This window comes from Bos taurus, chromosome 25 (genome assembly GCF_002263795.3).
Source record: "Bos taurus isolate L1 Dominette 01449 registration number 42190680 breed Hereford chromosome 25, ARS-UCD2.0, whole genome shotgun sequence".
NCBI classification, from domain to species: domain Eukaryota; kingdom Metazoa; phylum Chordata; class Mammalia; order Artiodactyla; family Bovidae; genus Bos; species Bos taurus.
The window spans coordinates 6,489,251-6,503,806 of NC_037352.1; the positions used below are offsets into that span (position 1 = coordinate 6,489,251).

Consider the following 14,556-nt stretch of genomic DNA (forward strand, 5'->3'; position numbering starts at 1 on the left):
GTGATGTGTGCTGTGCAAGAACAACAGGCATGAAGGGAGGAGATGCTGATGCAGCTGTTTTATTTATTTATTTATTTTTTACCAAAGGATAGTTGACCCACAGTGTTGTGGGGAGAGAATTATCCAGACAAGGGGGACAGATAAACAGATGTGAAGACTAAGGAATGTGCTGAGTGTTGAAGGGAGAGCCAAGGGGCTCGTGAGCAAAACGGGAGAAAACCAGGAGACGGGGATCAAGGCAGCATCTCCTAGACCAGGGTGAGGGTCTGGCCTGGAAGGTTCTGGGAGGGACAACACCCCAGCCATTCTGCCTACACCGCTAACATCCGTACTCATCTCAATTTCCTTCCATCTCTGAGCAAATGGAACAGTATTAATTTGCTTGGTTTTTAAGTTCCACCTTCTAATCTTCCAGACGTGGTTACAAGGTACATTTCTAATTCAGCTGGGTCTCACTTTAGAGCCAAAGTGACTTAAAAAAAATCAGACACGGATAAATCAAGAGTTCTTCTTTCAATGATTAATTCCCACTAAGCTTTGACATGCACCAGCCTTAGGGAATGTGGTCGCAAACCTGGTAGATCCTGCCTTTCAAAAAGACATGTTCTAGATGGTTCCTTCTGTTAGTCAGTCTTGTAGCTTTTTCACATTGTTTTATTTTTATCTTTAGAAATCTCACCCTGTGCTTTTGCCATAGGCTTTAGTGGACTCCTCAGGGATGCTTGTCCATCTGTGTGAGGAACCTGCAGGCAGGTCTTCATCTTTCAAGTGCTGGTGGCCTTTCTGGAGGCTTCAGCCCAGCTGAAGGTCATCACTGCATTCAGGGGCGAGTACGGAAAGGGGTCTTGGAGCCTGTGTTTGAAGGGAAGGCTCAAATCTCTTCTCATTTTGCTGTTCAGTTCAGTTTAGTCACTCAGTCATGTCCAACTCTTTGTGACCCCATGGACTGCAGCAGGCTGGGCCTCCCTGTCCATCACCAATTCCCAGAGTTTACTCAAACTCACTGAGTCGTGATGCCATCCAATCATCTCATCCTCTGTCATCCCCTTCTCCTCCTGCCTTCAGTCTTTCCCAGCATCAGGGTCTTTTCAAATGAGTCAGTTCTTCACATCAGGTGGCCAAAGTATTTAGTCATAAATCATGTCTGACTTTTGCAATCCCATGTACTGTAGCCCTCTAGGCTCCTCTGTCCGTGAGATTTCCCAGGCAAGAATATTGGAGTGGGTTGCCATTTCCTTCTTCAGGGGATCTTCCTCACCCAGGGATCAAACCCACGTCTCCTGCATTGACAGGCAGATTCTTTACTACTGAGCCATCTGAGAAGTGAGAACTCATCAGAGTGACCAGTGTGATGGCTGAGAACCCGGGGACAGCTCTAGTGGGGGCATTCTCCCTTCTTCTGCATCTGGGTTGAGGCCAACTGTTTTGAAAGCCTCATACCACCAGGACTGGTTAAAAAGTGCAACCGTTCCTTGATAATTCTTGATAACAGTTACTCATTTTCCAAGCATTTCCCATCTGTTTGCTTAGCAGGGGACTTCGTGGGTTGAACGAAGGCCTTCAAATATGTGTCCGTGGTCTGACCTTCGTAAACCTGGGGATGTGACCTTATTTGGAAAAAAAATAAAACAAAAGGTCTTTACAGATGCAATTAGGTTAAGGATCTCAAGACTAGATCAGCCTCAATTTAGTGTGAGCTCTAAATCCAGTGTCCTTAATGTCCTTATAAGAAGAAAAAAGGCCGAGGGAGACTTGAATCTCAGACACTCAGAGGGAAGAAAGCCAAACAGAGATGAGAGACTCTAGCAGTGCAGCTCAGGCGAGCCAAGAAACCACCAGTGGCTGGAAGAACAAGGAAGGACGTCCTCCTGGGAGTCTCTGGCCAGAGCGGGACCCTGAGGGCATCTTCACTGAACTTTTCTGGCCCTTGCCCCTGAGAAAGAATCGATTTCTGTTGCTTTAAGTCACTACGTTTTTGGTAATTTCTTAGGAGACTAATAGAGGGATATGAAACCCTGAGTATGTGCTGAATATGTTTTCCCTGAAAGTTCCCAGCAAAAAGGAAACCTCACAGCCTGAAATACTCAAGATGAGGGGTCATTAAGGGTCATTCCCTTAGCTCTGACCCCTCGCGAGATCGAGGCTTTGTTGCAGCTTCTTTTGTTTGCCTTGTGCTCCATATGGTCCTCATCACATCGCAACATACAAGCGAGCACACTCAGTCTTCTAGATTGCTTCCTTATGCTTCTTTGTCAGCCTCTGGATACTGATACCCTCCCTCTTCCCTTTCCTTTTCCATTCCTCTGTTGTTGTTGCGTCGATAAGTCATGTCCAACTCTTTGCAACACCATGGACTGCAGACCACCAGGCTCCTCTGTCCTGTGAGATTCTCCAGGCAAGAATCCTGGGGTGGGTTGCCATTTCCTTCTGCAGGGGATCTTCCCAACCCAGGGATCGAAGCCATGTCGCATGAAGGCAGCTTCTTTTACCACTGAGCCACCAGAGAAGCTCCCGACGATGTCTGAAATAACTTTTTGGTTTAGTTTTTTCTTTTATCCGTGTTATCTTTAAAAATTACTTTTAACACACAGGTATTCGGTGCAGCCGTTTCTGAGCATTTTTTGTATTTGTGCCCAGCGCGCAGTGATCAATTGAGCGTTGCGTGTTTTTATCAAAGGAAACAACACAAAGATTTCTCCAAAGTCCTGTTTGACTAAAGATGATTAATTTAAATTTTCACATGAGCAGCATAATGCTATTAATCATTTAATATGTATAATCGTAATCTCTGTAATTCCTAATTAGGTTTATTAAACTGAAACATCCAGCAGTTACACACAAATCCAAATCTTAAGTTTCCTTCTTGGGAGGAGAAGGAGCAGGTTTTCATTTGCATTTAAACAGCAACTTCTGACTGAAGGGGAAAAGTGGCTTGAAGGCCTAAGAACTACTCTGCTGCTTCTGCAAACTGAAGAGTCTTGTGTTTGAGCAGTAGGACCCCCAACCCCTCGGAAAGTGACAGTCTCATGCTTCAAGGTCATTTCTGTCTCGTGGATGTGTCTCCAGACCTCATATTGTGCACGTGTGTGTGCTCAATTGCTTAGTCCTGTCTGAATCTTTGTGGCCCCATGGACAAAGGCGCCTGGCGGGCTACAGCTCCTCTGTCCATGGGATTCTCCAGGCAAGAATATTAGAATGGGTGGCTAGTTCCTCCTCCAGGGGATCTTCTTGACCCAGGTTATTGAACCCACGTCTCTTGTCTCCTGCGTCAGCAGGCAGATTCTTTACCATTGCACCACCTAGGAAGCCCCAGGAAGACCGGCACAGCCAAAAACTACAAATAAATATATAAATATCCAGTTTACAAGTGTCAAAGTTGTAATATTGTTCTTCCTCTCACTTGGGGGTAGCAAAGGAGACGGTTCACTCATTCATTCATTCGTTTCTTCCTTTACTCCTAACGCATTCACCCATTCAGTCGGTGAGTCAGCCAGCCAGGAGGCAGACATTTGTCATTTGTCTAGCATGGCTCAGCCTGTGTCTCATGCTGGTCATGTCACCACGCTGCTATGGTCCTTAAGGAAAAATTGTATCCTCTTGATCTACCCGTAGGGTTCTTTAGGTCCACCCCCTGCCTCCCTCTGCTGGGTCCTCTCCCACCCTTCCTCCATGCACGCTCCCTCTGACCAGTGACATGGAGGTCTGCCTGTAGTCCCAATCTCAAAGGGGTGCCAGTGAGGTGTGAGTTAAAGTGAGATCCTAGTGCCCTGCCCAGGAAGTGAGCTGGGTAGCCTGGATGAAAACCACGAATCCTAGCCACTAGTTCCCCAGGGGCTAGGGGCTGGAAGCAAAATTCCCTGGGCCCTTGCCCCATTGAAAAATGCATTTCTCAAGGAGGCAAAAACTGTAGAAAGAGGTACAAAATTTATGATTAGAGACACAGCACAACCAAGTTGGAGAGCACACAGAGAAGCAGTTTGTTAAGACAGAAGCAAGGCAGAGACACACACCCAAAGGGAAAGGGTGTCAGCGTCCCCCTAATGAGGAAGCGTGCATTAAAGAGGCAGTTAAGTCATTTATGTAGGGCATTTCTGCCAGATCTTTGTTTACCTACATGCTCAGTCGCCTCAATCGTGTCCGACTTTTTGTGACCCTGTGGAGTATAGAGCCCGCCAGACTCCTGAGTCCATGGGATTCTCTAGGCAAGAGAATCTCATGGCCTTCTCCAGGAGATATTCCCACCCCAGGGATGGAACCCCTGCATTGCAATCAGATACTTAACTGCTGAGCCATTGGGGAAGCCCAGATCTTTGTTTACCTTTGGCCAATTATCTCATTTCTTTTCCCACTCCTGACCTGCCCTAGGACCCTCCCCAACATGCCTGTGAAACTTTTTCCCAAGATGGATTTTTCCCAGAGGCCAGTGCGGGGCAGGGGTGGTGAGGGGTGCTTGGCATCATATATTATAGGGTGGTGCCCCCTCCATTTTGACCTCCAAGGAGCCTTTCTGGGCATGTGTAATGTCTCCCTTGCCCCAAGGATGGAAAATATATGACCTCTTGATCCTTTACTCAAATTGGGTTTCGTCCCTCTCTGTCCTTGCCATAGCTGTTAATATCCCCAGGAGACAAAGTTTGGCTATTTACCCTGTTTCTATTGCTGTTTTCTATTTCAAAGTGCACACAGGAGGCTGATTGTAAATATCTAGCCTGGAGCCCACCTGCCCCCTTCCTCAGGAAATGTAAAAAGGAGGCTAGTTGTACATGCCTAGCTTGGAGCCTGTCTGTCTCCTGCCTCAGTCCCCTAAATCCAGAATTCACCTCTCTGCGTCTTGGTACATACTTTGCTCACCACTGGTGCAGCGCCACCTTTTCTCTTAGACATGTCCCGGTAAAAACGTAACCTCCAGACTCAGCAAGCCTGAGGAACCACCAGCCATACGGTGTGTCCCTGATTTAGAGTGACTCAACCCCCTGAGGGTCACTCTGACCCCTCTTAATAGTCTGTCTAACCATTGTCTTTTCTGCCTCTTTCTCTTCTGCTAAGCTAGACACTGTGTATGCTTTGGGGGATGAACTTATGTGCCTCGTGGATAGTAGTTGCTCAGGAAAGATGTGTTTACCAAGCAAATGGGAACCTTCCCTTCATATTTCCTTAATGAGGCTTTTTACACCTCTCCTTTGACATTTTTAGGGCTTCCCTGGTGGCTCAGCTGGTAAAGAATCCGCCTGCAATGCAGGAGACCTGGATTCGATCCCTGGGTTGGGAGCATCTCCTGGAAAAGGGAACAGCTACCCACTTGAGTATTCTGGCCTGGAGAACTCCATGGACTATTCCATGGGGTCGCAAAGAGGCGGACACAACTGAGCGACTTTTTCACTCTCACTTTGACATTTTTGGTAAAAATCACCATCATTCTAAAAAATGCCTTGCCTTCCACTTATTGATTGTGTCTTGTGCTGGGAACCGTGGCATGATGCCTCATGTGTTATGGTGTTTGGTCATCACAGAGCCTTATATGGTATGCACCATTGTTATTGTCTAACTCAATGGATATAAATTTGCACAAACTCTGGGAGACAGTGGAGGACAGAGGAGTCTGGGATCAGCGGTCCATGGGGTCCCAAAGAGTCAGACATGACTTAGCGACTGAACAACAGCATTGTTACTACTCATTTTTCAGGGTAGAGAACTATCACCAGCCTTTTTATTAGATCCAGCAGCATTAGGAATATAACCAAGTGTATTATCTTCTTGACACAACCCTTGGAAGTTGAAGAAAGTATCTGGGAGGGCTTTGGATACCAAAGAAGCTTGGAAGTGTAGTACGCCAGCTACCAGAATGTCTTACCTTACAAATACAATTCAGTGTGTGTTAGGAAGGAAATTTCAGTGAAACCTGTCGATAAGGACAAGGGTTGATGAGAAAGTCACTGATTATGTCCATGTTATTAGTTTTGTCCCAGTTATATGCTTCTAGATTGCTTGTAAGTAAAAGCAGAGACATTACTTTGCCAACAAAGGTCCATCTAGTCAAGGCTATGGTTTACCCAGTGGTCATGTATGGATGTGAGAGATGGACTGTGAAGAAAGCTGAGTGCCGAAGAATTGATGCTTTTGAACTGTGGTGTTGGAGAAGACTCTTGAGAGTCCCTTGGACTGCAAGGAGATCCAACCAGTCCATTCTAAAGGAGATCAGTCCTGGGTGTTCTTTGGAAGGAATGATGCTAAAGCTGAAACTCCAGTACTTTGGCCACCTGATGGGAAGAGTTGACTCATTGGAAAAGACTCTGATGCTGGGAGGGATTGGGGGCAGGAGGAGAAGGGGACGACAGAGGATGAGATGGCTGGATGGCATCACCGACTCGATGGACTGAGTGTGAGTGAACTCTGGGAGTTGTTGATGGACAGGGAGGCCTGGCATGCTGCAATTCATGGGATCGCAAAGAGTCAGATAGAACTGAGCGACTGAACTGAACTGAACTGAACGAGCAGACGATTTCTCCTTCATAAGCTTGATGGCCTTTTCCATGGGTTTTCCATCATGTTTTAGAGAAGTAGACATTTCATGTGAATGGTGTCTACTGCCACCTAGAGGCAGTACATGCTAATTGCAGAGAAAGCATCTAGAAGCATCTCTGAAATGTTAAAACTCCAGAATTGAGCATATGGAAGTGGCCTAGATGATTGAATCAAATGTTACTGTGACTTTTCTCCTGGTTCCTGCCTCAATGGGGGTATCATTGTAGTATCATGTTATCCGGGCTTTTCCTTGGAGGATGGGACTGAGTAGGAGGCAGAGTAACAAACTATACCAGTAATGTAACATTGTCAACACCAACTTGGGTCAATATAACTTTCTAACATAGGCGCTCTGTGTCTTCATTGTCCAACACGGAAGCCACAGCCATGTGTGGCCACTGAGCACTCAAAAATGTGGCTACTGTGAGGAAGGGACTGAATTTCCCATTTGATTTAATTTTAATTCATTTCCGTTTAAAGAGCCACATGGGGTCAACTGTCATGAACAGCACAGGTCTGCAAAATCAAGAAAGGAAAAATTAAAACCTTGAAAAAATTTAAGTCCATCAGATGGTTACTTGGACTTCAGAATACCAAACAGCCTTTTCAAATGTTTTATGAGATTTACTAATGTTTTTATCTGTACAGCCTTGGCAATTAGGTAGGCATATTTTAAGATTTTGAACAGCCTGGATGAAAGAAGGAGTCTCCTTTCTAGATGAAGCTTTCTCTAATTACCTACTGAAACTCCCTGCCCCCCAGTTCCAGCGAGTCCTTGCCCTTACTTTATCCCCCTCCCTCTTATCTCTATCCTCCAGCTCTGTATTTCTTGAGTTTATTGTCTAGTTCTTCCCCCGTAAGAATTAGATCCATGATAGTAAGGATCTCTGCTCCTTTGCTCGTGGCTGAATCCTGGATCTGTGATGGGCACTCAGTGGTCTTTCAATAAATCTTTGCTGGATGAATGAATGATTCAGCAGTTTCTTCCTGCATTATTCCTTTGTTCTGGCATTTTTCTACCATTTTGAGGAAGCAAAAGCACACTGGATATATGTGGAATCTAGAACAAATGGTATAGATGAACCTATTTGCAAAGCAGGAATAGGGACACAGAGGTAGAGAACAAATTGTATGCATACCAAGGGGGGATGGTGTGGGCGTGGGGTGAATTGGGAGATTGGAATTGACATATATGCACTATTGATGCTCTGCATCGTAATACACTATTGATGCTATGCATAACCTAGATAACTGAGAACCTACTGTATAGCTCAGGGAACTCTACTCAGCGCTCTGTGGTGACCTAAATGGGAAGGAAATCCTAAAAAGTGGGGATATATGTATATGTATAACTGATTCACTTTGTTGTACAGTAGAAACTAACACGACACTAAAGCTACTATACGCCTATATATATATATATATACATATATATATATATATATATATATATATATATATTTTTTATGAAAAGCACGTTCAGGTCCACTCTGACCCTCTTTGCTTTGCTCTTGTTCTTTTAGCAGACAGATGACTCGGCACCCACGGATGGCCAGCCCCAGACACAGCCTTCTGAAAACACGGAAAACAAGTCCCAGCCCAAGAGGCTGCATGTCTCCAACATCCCCTTCCGGTTCCGGGATCCGGACCTCCGACAAATGTTTGGTGTAAGTACTGCCTTTCTTCTCCTCTGCAGTGGCCGCTCTGGGGTCCCCAGAGTCCTCCCCTCCTCATGTAATTTCTTGGTATTCATAATACAAAGTGAGCAGGGGTGGGGGGAAGGCATTTTAGATCCTATCTGAGGGTATTCTTTGGCCAGGATCTCCATGATTTTAGGATAAACTTTTCTGCTGTGTTCACCATGTTTGCACTTGGACCAACGGTACTTCTTCAAGTTAGTAACTTGAATGTCGAATGGAAAATAGGCTCCCAGGTGCTTGAAACAAGCTCATTGCTGATCCCCTGTCAAGAGCCTGGGGACCCATGTGACAGCTAACATAGTTATGGGTCATCTTGGTTTTTCTCGCTATAGTGGTTGCCAAATTATTGGGAAGAGTGACTCATAACATATTTCTGCAGACCTTGCTCTTTCCCGGGTACTGAGCATCTATATCTCAGAGGTGATTGTAGAGAATAATTAGTTCTGCATAAAGCCTTGTTAAAACAAAACCACTGCAGATTTCAGAGTCTGACTTGTATCCTGCCATATATGTTCTTCTGGAATCTGTGGTGAGGATTCAGAGATTTAACTTAAAGATTATATGCCACAAATGACAGTCTTGCTCAAGCACCATGATGGAACAGGGAGCAAGACAGAAGACACCACCAACCCAGAGAGAAGAAATGGTAGAGTCACTTGACTGGGGGACATTGTGACCCTGATTCTCTTTTGGAATGACCTTTGCACCATCCACCTTGGGAAGGGATGAGCTTGCCATCTCTTTGGGCTCAGTTCCACCAAAGGACAAAGCTATGACAGCTTGGATATCATTCATTTTTTACAAATACAGTCACAGTCCCTTTGTCTATGTCAGCCCAGCGTTGGTGAGAAATGTCTGTGGATTCAATGAAAAAAATTACATTCTTAACACTCAACTTAGAGTAAAGGTTGGCTGCCCAGAGAGTCCCCTTCTAAGAGCTTCTGGATGGGTGCAGAGATGACAAAAGGAATAAGAAGAGGCTCAACTTTCCAAGTCTAGGTCTGGGCCAGGTAGAGCTCATTCTCCGTATGAAAACACCAGCTCTGTGTCATCATTCCGCAATGGTGGGGTGAATGCACATGTTTTCTTTAGCATGCATGATGTTTATCAAGTATGCATTGGACACAAAAGCCAACGAAGTGTCATAGCTAAGATACCCAGGCCTGAATCCTGACATTTCAGTGGAAAAGGTCAGCTTGTGCTCTTTTATCTCTCTCATTTGGTAATAACCTTGAGTTGAGCCTCTAACTCTTGCAGAGCAGAGATACCCTCGGGCAATTTCAGGTCAAAGATGACTTTGAAAAGTGCAGAGCATTCGGAGTTAAAGTCGAGGTTAAGTGTGTGTGAAGTGAGGAGACCAGGTTTGAATGACGGGCAGCCTGAGGAATTAGATCGCTTTTGTCAGGTCTGGTTCAAAAGTCATCTCGCTCTTCAATCTGTCTTAACTCATCAAGTGTCACTGGGATGTTGACTTGGAATTTGGTCCTCTTAATGACCATCCTGTGCTCTTTTCGGGTGTCACTCATTGCGGTAGACCCGGACTCCCACCCCTGAGGATGGCTGTGTGCTCTCTGGTCTTCTTGATTATCTTGAAAGTGACCAGAGGGCTCCACTGCAAAGGTATTCAAAATATTCAGAGCTAGATGCCAAAAACGGATCCTACTTGCATGAATATTCGAACCTGTCTGTTCTTACTGGGCGGTACAGGAGAGGTGGTAGAGAGCAAAGTCTTGCCAAAATCGGTCGTGCTACCAGTTGTCAAACCTTGATCAGAATCTACTAGTTTCAGAGCCACTGTTTGTAAAAGTCAGAATTTTCAAGCAACTGACAAGATGTCAATTTGACAAGATGATAGAGACACTTAGGATCCATCTATACATTCAGAAAACGCAGCACACAGTCAGTCATCCTGAAATTAATTCAGTTCATCACAAGCTGCCTGTGTGTCCATTTTTAAAAGTATGCAAGATTTTTTGGTGGGCTTTGTGACCATCCACTCCAGTGTTCTTGCTGGGAAAATTCCATGGACAGAGAAGCCTGGTAGGCTACAGTCCACAGGGTCGCAAAGAGTCAGACACAACTGAGCATGCTTCTGCGCACACACGTCTGTAAAAATCATCCAGCAGCTACAAATTCCTGGACTCTGCGATAACTCTGAGGCCTTCTTGGTTTACAACCACCATTCTGAAGACATGGAATTTTAATCCTGCAGAATCTATTCTTCCTGGGCAGATGTCGGTGGTGGCCACCCCACTCTGGTTGTGTGCTGCATTTACTGACATGAATCACGTGAAAAGTCATCTGTAACATTCGGACTGGCTCTGCACTCCAGCTGAGAGAATTAAGCGTGGTTTCCTGTTTCAGGTCACAGTTACTCTAAGAAATTGCATTTTAATCCCAATCAGCTGTTTTCCACATCACTGGGATGTGAGATGTCATCTCTCCTTTTCTTGCCGTGTTTTGCCCTGGTTCCTTGTAGCAGGGGCTACAAAGGGAGAGACAGCAGAGAAAAACTCTCACAAAGATTTTTTGCAGTTTTCTTCTTGGTCCCTTTTGTTCAGTATGGCTGTGGAGACTGCAAGCCAAACCCACAGCACAAGAGTAAAGAGACTTTCTTTCCCAAAGTCCCTGACACCTGGCAGTGCTCTGAACAGGTTCTGTATCCATGCATCATTCAGCCATGATGTTTGCAAACCCTACACGCCTATCGGTTACCGCAGGTGCCTCAACATTTCCTTTTAAACTGTGGCTTTGGTGCCTCCTTGTCACAATCCTCGTTTCCCTTCTTCCGCAATTCACTTTGTATCCTTTATGATGAATGTGTTGCAGTGTTTGGCATGAAACCATCCAGATCATCTTAGATTTCCTAGGGTTTCCCTTTCAGATGGAACATCCCTTGGTCAAAAATCCTGTGGCCACTACATCCAAAGCAGAGGCCAGGGCATTTTTCATTATTTATTTTTGGCTACTCTGGGTCTTCATGGCTGCACGTGGGCTTTCTCCAGCTGTGGCAACCAGGGGCTACTCTTTGTCACGGTGCAAAGGTATCTCCTTCTGGTGGCCTCTCCTGTTGCAGAGCATGGGCTGTAGGGCATGTGGGCTTCAGTAGCTGTGGCACATGGGCTGAGTTGCCCCGTGGCATCTGAGGTCTTCCCTGACTACGGATCGAACCCGTGTCCCCTGCATTGGCAGGCAGATTCTTAACCACTGGACCACCAGGGAAGTCCAGAATCCAGAGTCTTTTTTAAAAGATCAGTTGGCATGTGAATGAATGGATCTCATATTATCAGGGGCCTTGGTGCTGGAGGTTTTGCTGGAAAGGATGTGGATTCTGGCCCTGCTACCTTCCTCTTGAACATGTCAGAGGTCGCAAAAGAGCATGTTTCCTTTCCATTTGAATTCTCCATGGGCCCATGCAAACATTGTATGGATTGCCATCAAATTAGTCACAACGTCTTGGTCTTGAATAAAAAGCTCAGTTGAACCTAACATTTAAAAGTAAGCATTTGTGAAGTGAGAGAGATAGTTATGGGCTTCCCAGGTAGCTCAGTGGGTCACGAATCTGCTGGCAATGCAGGAGACATAGGAGATGCGAGTTCGATCCCTGGGTTGGGAAGATCCCCTGGAGGAGGGTGTGGCAACCCATTCTAGTATTCTTGACTGGAGAATCCCATGGACAAGAGGAGCCTGGAGGGCTATAATCCATGGGGTCACAAAGAGTCAGACATGATTGAAGCGATTGAGCACGCTTGCTTGTACACAGAGGTAGTTCTAGATTTAGACCACTGAGACAAGCCATTGTATCCTAGAGTTGTCTTCAGTAACAGCTACTCAGGGAGTACTGGGTCCAGATTTTGCCTCATGCTTGTCCATGTGACAGCCATGCTTTTCTTATCAAACTACAGGCCTTCTGGGCATGAATATGACCCACCGAAGTCTCTATTGTCACCAAAGACAGATTACATGGCTTTCAGAACATGCAGAAGAAACTTTCATTAAAAGTAGAAGAAGAAGGGGCTTTCATGATGACTTTTTAAATGACAAAACAGAGATATTTTCAGACATGGCAGGGTGCCTCCTCCTGTTCCCACATCTGAAACGTGAAAACAGCCCTAAGAAAACTAGGATGTTGCCTTTTCTTAGCTTCCATGAACATTCTGTGAACTAAGCTTACTTTCCTGTTTTATACTGTATCCATTGAACACCTTTCAGAGGTTTTCAGAGAAATATTATTTGATCTGAGCCGGTCTAAACATGGGCGGTACCTCTTGGCCCGAGTGTGTGCCTATAAGCTCCAGGATTTTAACTTTGTCGCATCTGTCGAGACCCCTCCAGTGGAAACTGAGACTGTTGAACAAGGGTGAATGCCGATGTTGGGCAAATAGATCCTAGTTATGTCTGCGAATGAGTCGTGTCTATTTAACTTGAAAATGTGCCAGCTGTGTTTACATCATTAGTACCAAACTTCCCAATTAAACTGTTGATACTATAAATATAGTACACAACTGCCTTAGAAAGGGGACTTACATCAGCATTCTTCTTACGGCTTGTTTCACTGGCTTTGAGAAACTTCCACCCCATGGCAACTGCCAAAGAAACAAACAATGGAGACCATTTCAGGGCATGTGGTGCCATTGCTCCATTTAGGGAATGAGACATGCGAAGATTACTTTTTGATTGGTGCTGTCTCAACCGGCAGCTTCCCAGGTGGCTCAGTGTTAAAGAATCTGCCTGCCAGCATGGGAGACACAGGAGACTTGGGTTCAATCCCTGAATCAGAAAGATCTCTTGGAGGAGGGCATGACAGCCCAGTCCAGGAATCTTGCCTGGAGAACTCCATGGACAGAGGAGGCAGGTGGGCTACAGTCCATGGGGTCGCAAAGAATCAGACACAACTGAGCAATTGAGCACACGTGTATCTCAGTCAGATCTTTTTTCTTTCTTTCTTTCTCATGTTTATTCCACTCATCCATGTATTCCCAATCCCTGTTTACTGGCGTTGACTTAATATAGTTATGAGGTGGATATTTCCCATGTGTAAGGAGCATGGTGGAAACCAATCAGGACCCCATGAGGTTTCTAGCCACAAACGTATTTCTGTGTCCCCTTCTCCGATGGGCAGGTTCAAACAGTTGCTCATCAGGGAAGGGAGGGGAGGCCGAGAAAAGGGAGGAGCAGTCAAGAAACAGCAGTGCAGCCTTGGGGCAGGTCTTGGTTTCCTTATAAGGGATACACAGAGCAGTATCTTTGAGCTCATCAGCAGAACTATAACCTCCAACAAATGGAAGATGTTAACTATTTGATGCAGGACTCCTCATTCCAGAGAAAGTCACAGTTCGCCCATCACCACCTGAGACCAAGCGATCTCTTCAACCAGATCTTATTTTAAAGGAAATGCGTTTGTGTTGACTGCTTCGAGAAGGTTCCGTGGATGACATTTGCTTGTTGGTTTTAGAGGAAGTCCTTTCCAAGTTTCTCTACCCATAAATATGTGTGCTTCCTGTCTCTTAGGCCTGAAATATACATGGTAGCATCTGTGTGGAACTGAATATCCTAAGGGGTTATAGCAGAATGATGGCTTCTGAGAGAATCAGAAAGCTAGAGGATTTTTTTTTTTAAACCATGGAACTCACTTCGCCTTTCAACGCAAATCTTGCATTTCTCAAATCTGAAAATCATCTTCTCTTTTTAACAGTTTTCTCTGCCCAAATCTAGGGCATGGAAAAAGCAATAGAACCATCTTGTCTTCACCAAAAGAATTCCTAAGTGTCCACTGATCACAGGGTGAGGGAGTTGCGTGTTTCCTGGTATGTCCATAGAGCATGCTAGCCATGGAGACCTTCTGTCTTCTCTCCTGGTTGAGCCTTCTCTTCTTGGTTTCTTTCTCTCCTTCCCTCTGAAGTCGAGAAGCACAATAAGAAGCTCAGTAAGAAAAATTCAAGTCTGTAATCCCCAGGCTGAGTACATATTCTGAGGGATGGGCACCTTTCTGTGGCCCAGGATGACTTAAGCTTTGGATTTCTTTTTCTCATAGTCAGAACTACTTTCATTTCAAGGTTTTAAGCTATTTATACTCAACTGGAGTCTGCGTTTTTCTCTTTCCGAGGGAACGTAGATTTATTTGTATGTTCCAGAGGATAGTATCTATATATTCTTCCTTTTTTTTTTTTTGAATCTCAGTAAGATCTTCTTGGCACTTATAGTCTGGGTGTCTCAGTATCCTCTGAATGGGGAACATCAGTCAGGCAAGCTGCCCCCAGTTCTCTGGATTCTAATTGCTTGTTCCCTTTCTCTCCTGCCCCTCCCACCCCATCACCCTGTCCTCTGTGACACA

General features: G+C 45.2%; 1 protein-coding gene across 19 annotated transcripts in view; it reads left to right on the plus strand.

Moving 5' to 3' along the window:
• Positions 1 to 14,556, plus strand: part of RBFOX1 (RNA binding fox-1 homolog 1) — a 2,433,924-nt gene that overhangs the window by 2,282,818 nt on the left and 136,550 nt on the right. For 18 of the 19 annotated variants that reach the window (XM_024984898.2, XM_059881313.1, XM_059881315.1 and 15 more), the window contains one exon: positions 8,046 to 8,189. In XM_024984898.2, coding sequence (XP_024840666.1) covers positions 8,046 to 8,189 — 144 coding nt within the window. The remainder of the gene's footprint in view (positions 1 to 8,045; positions 8,190 to 14,556) is intronic. The other variant, NM_001075818.2, reaches the window with a different exon arrangement.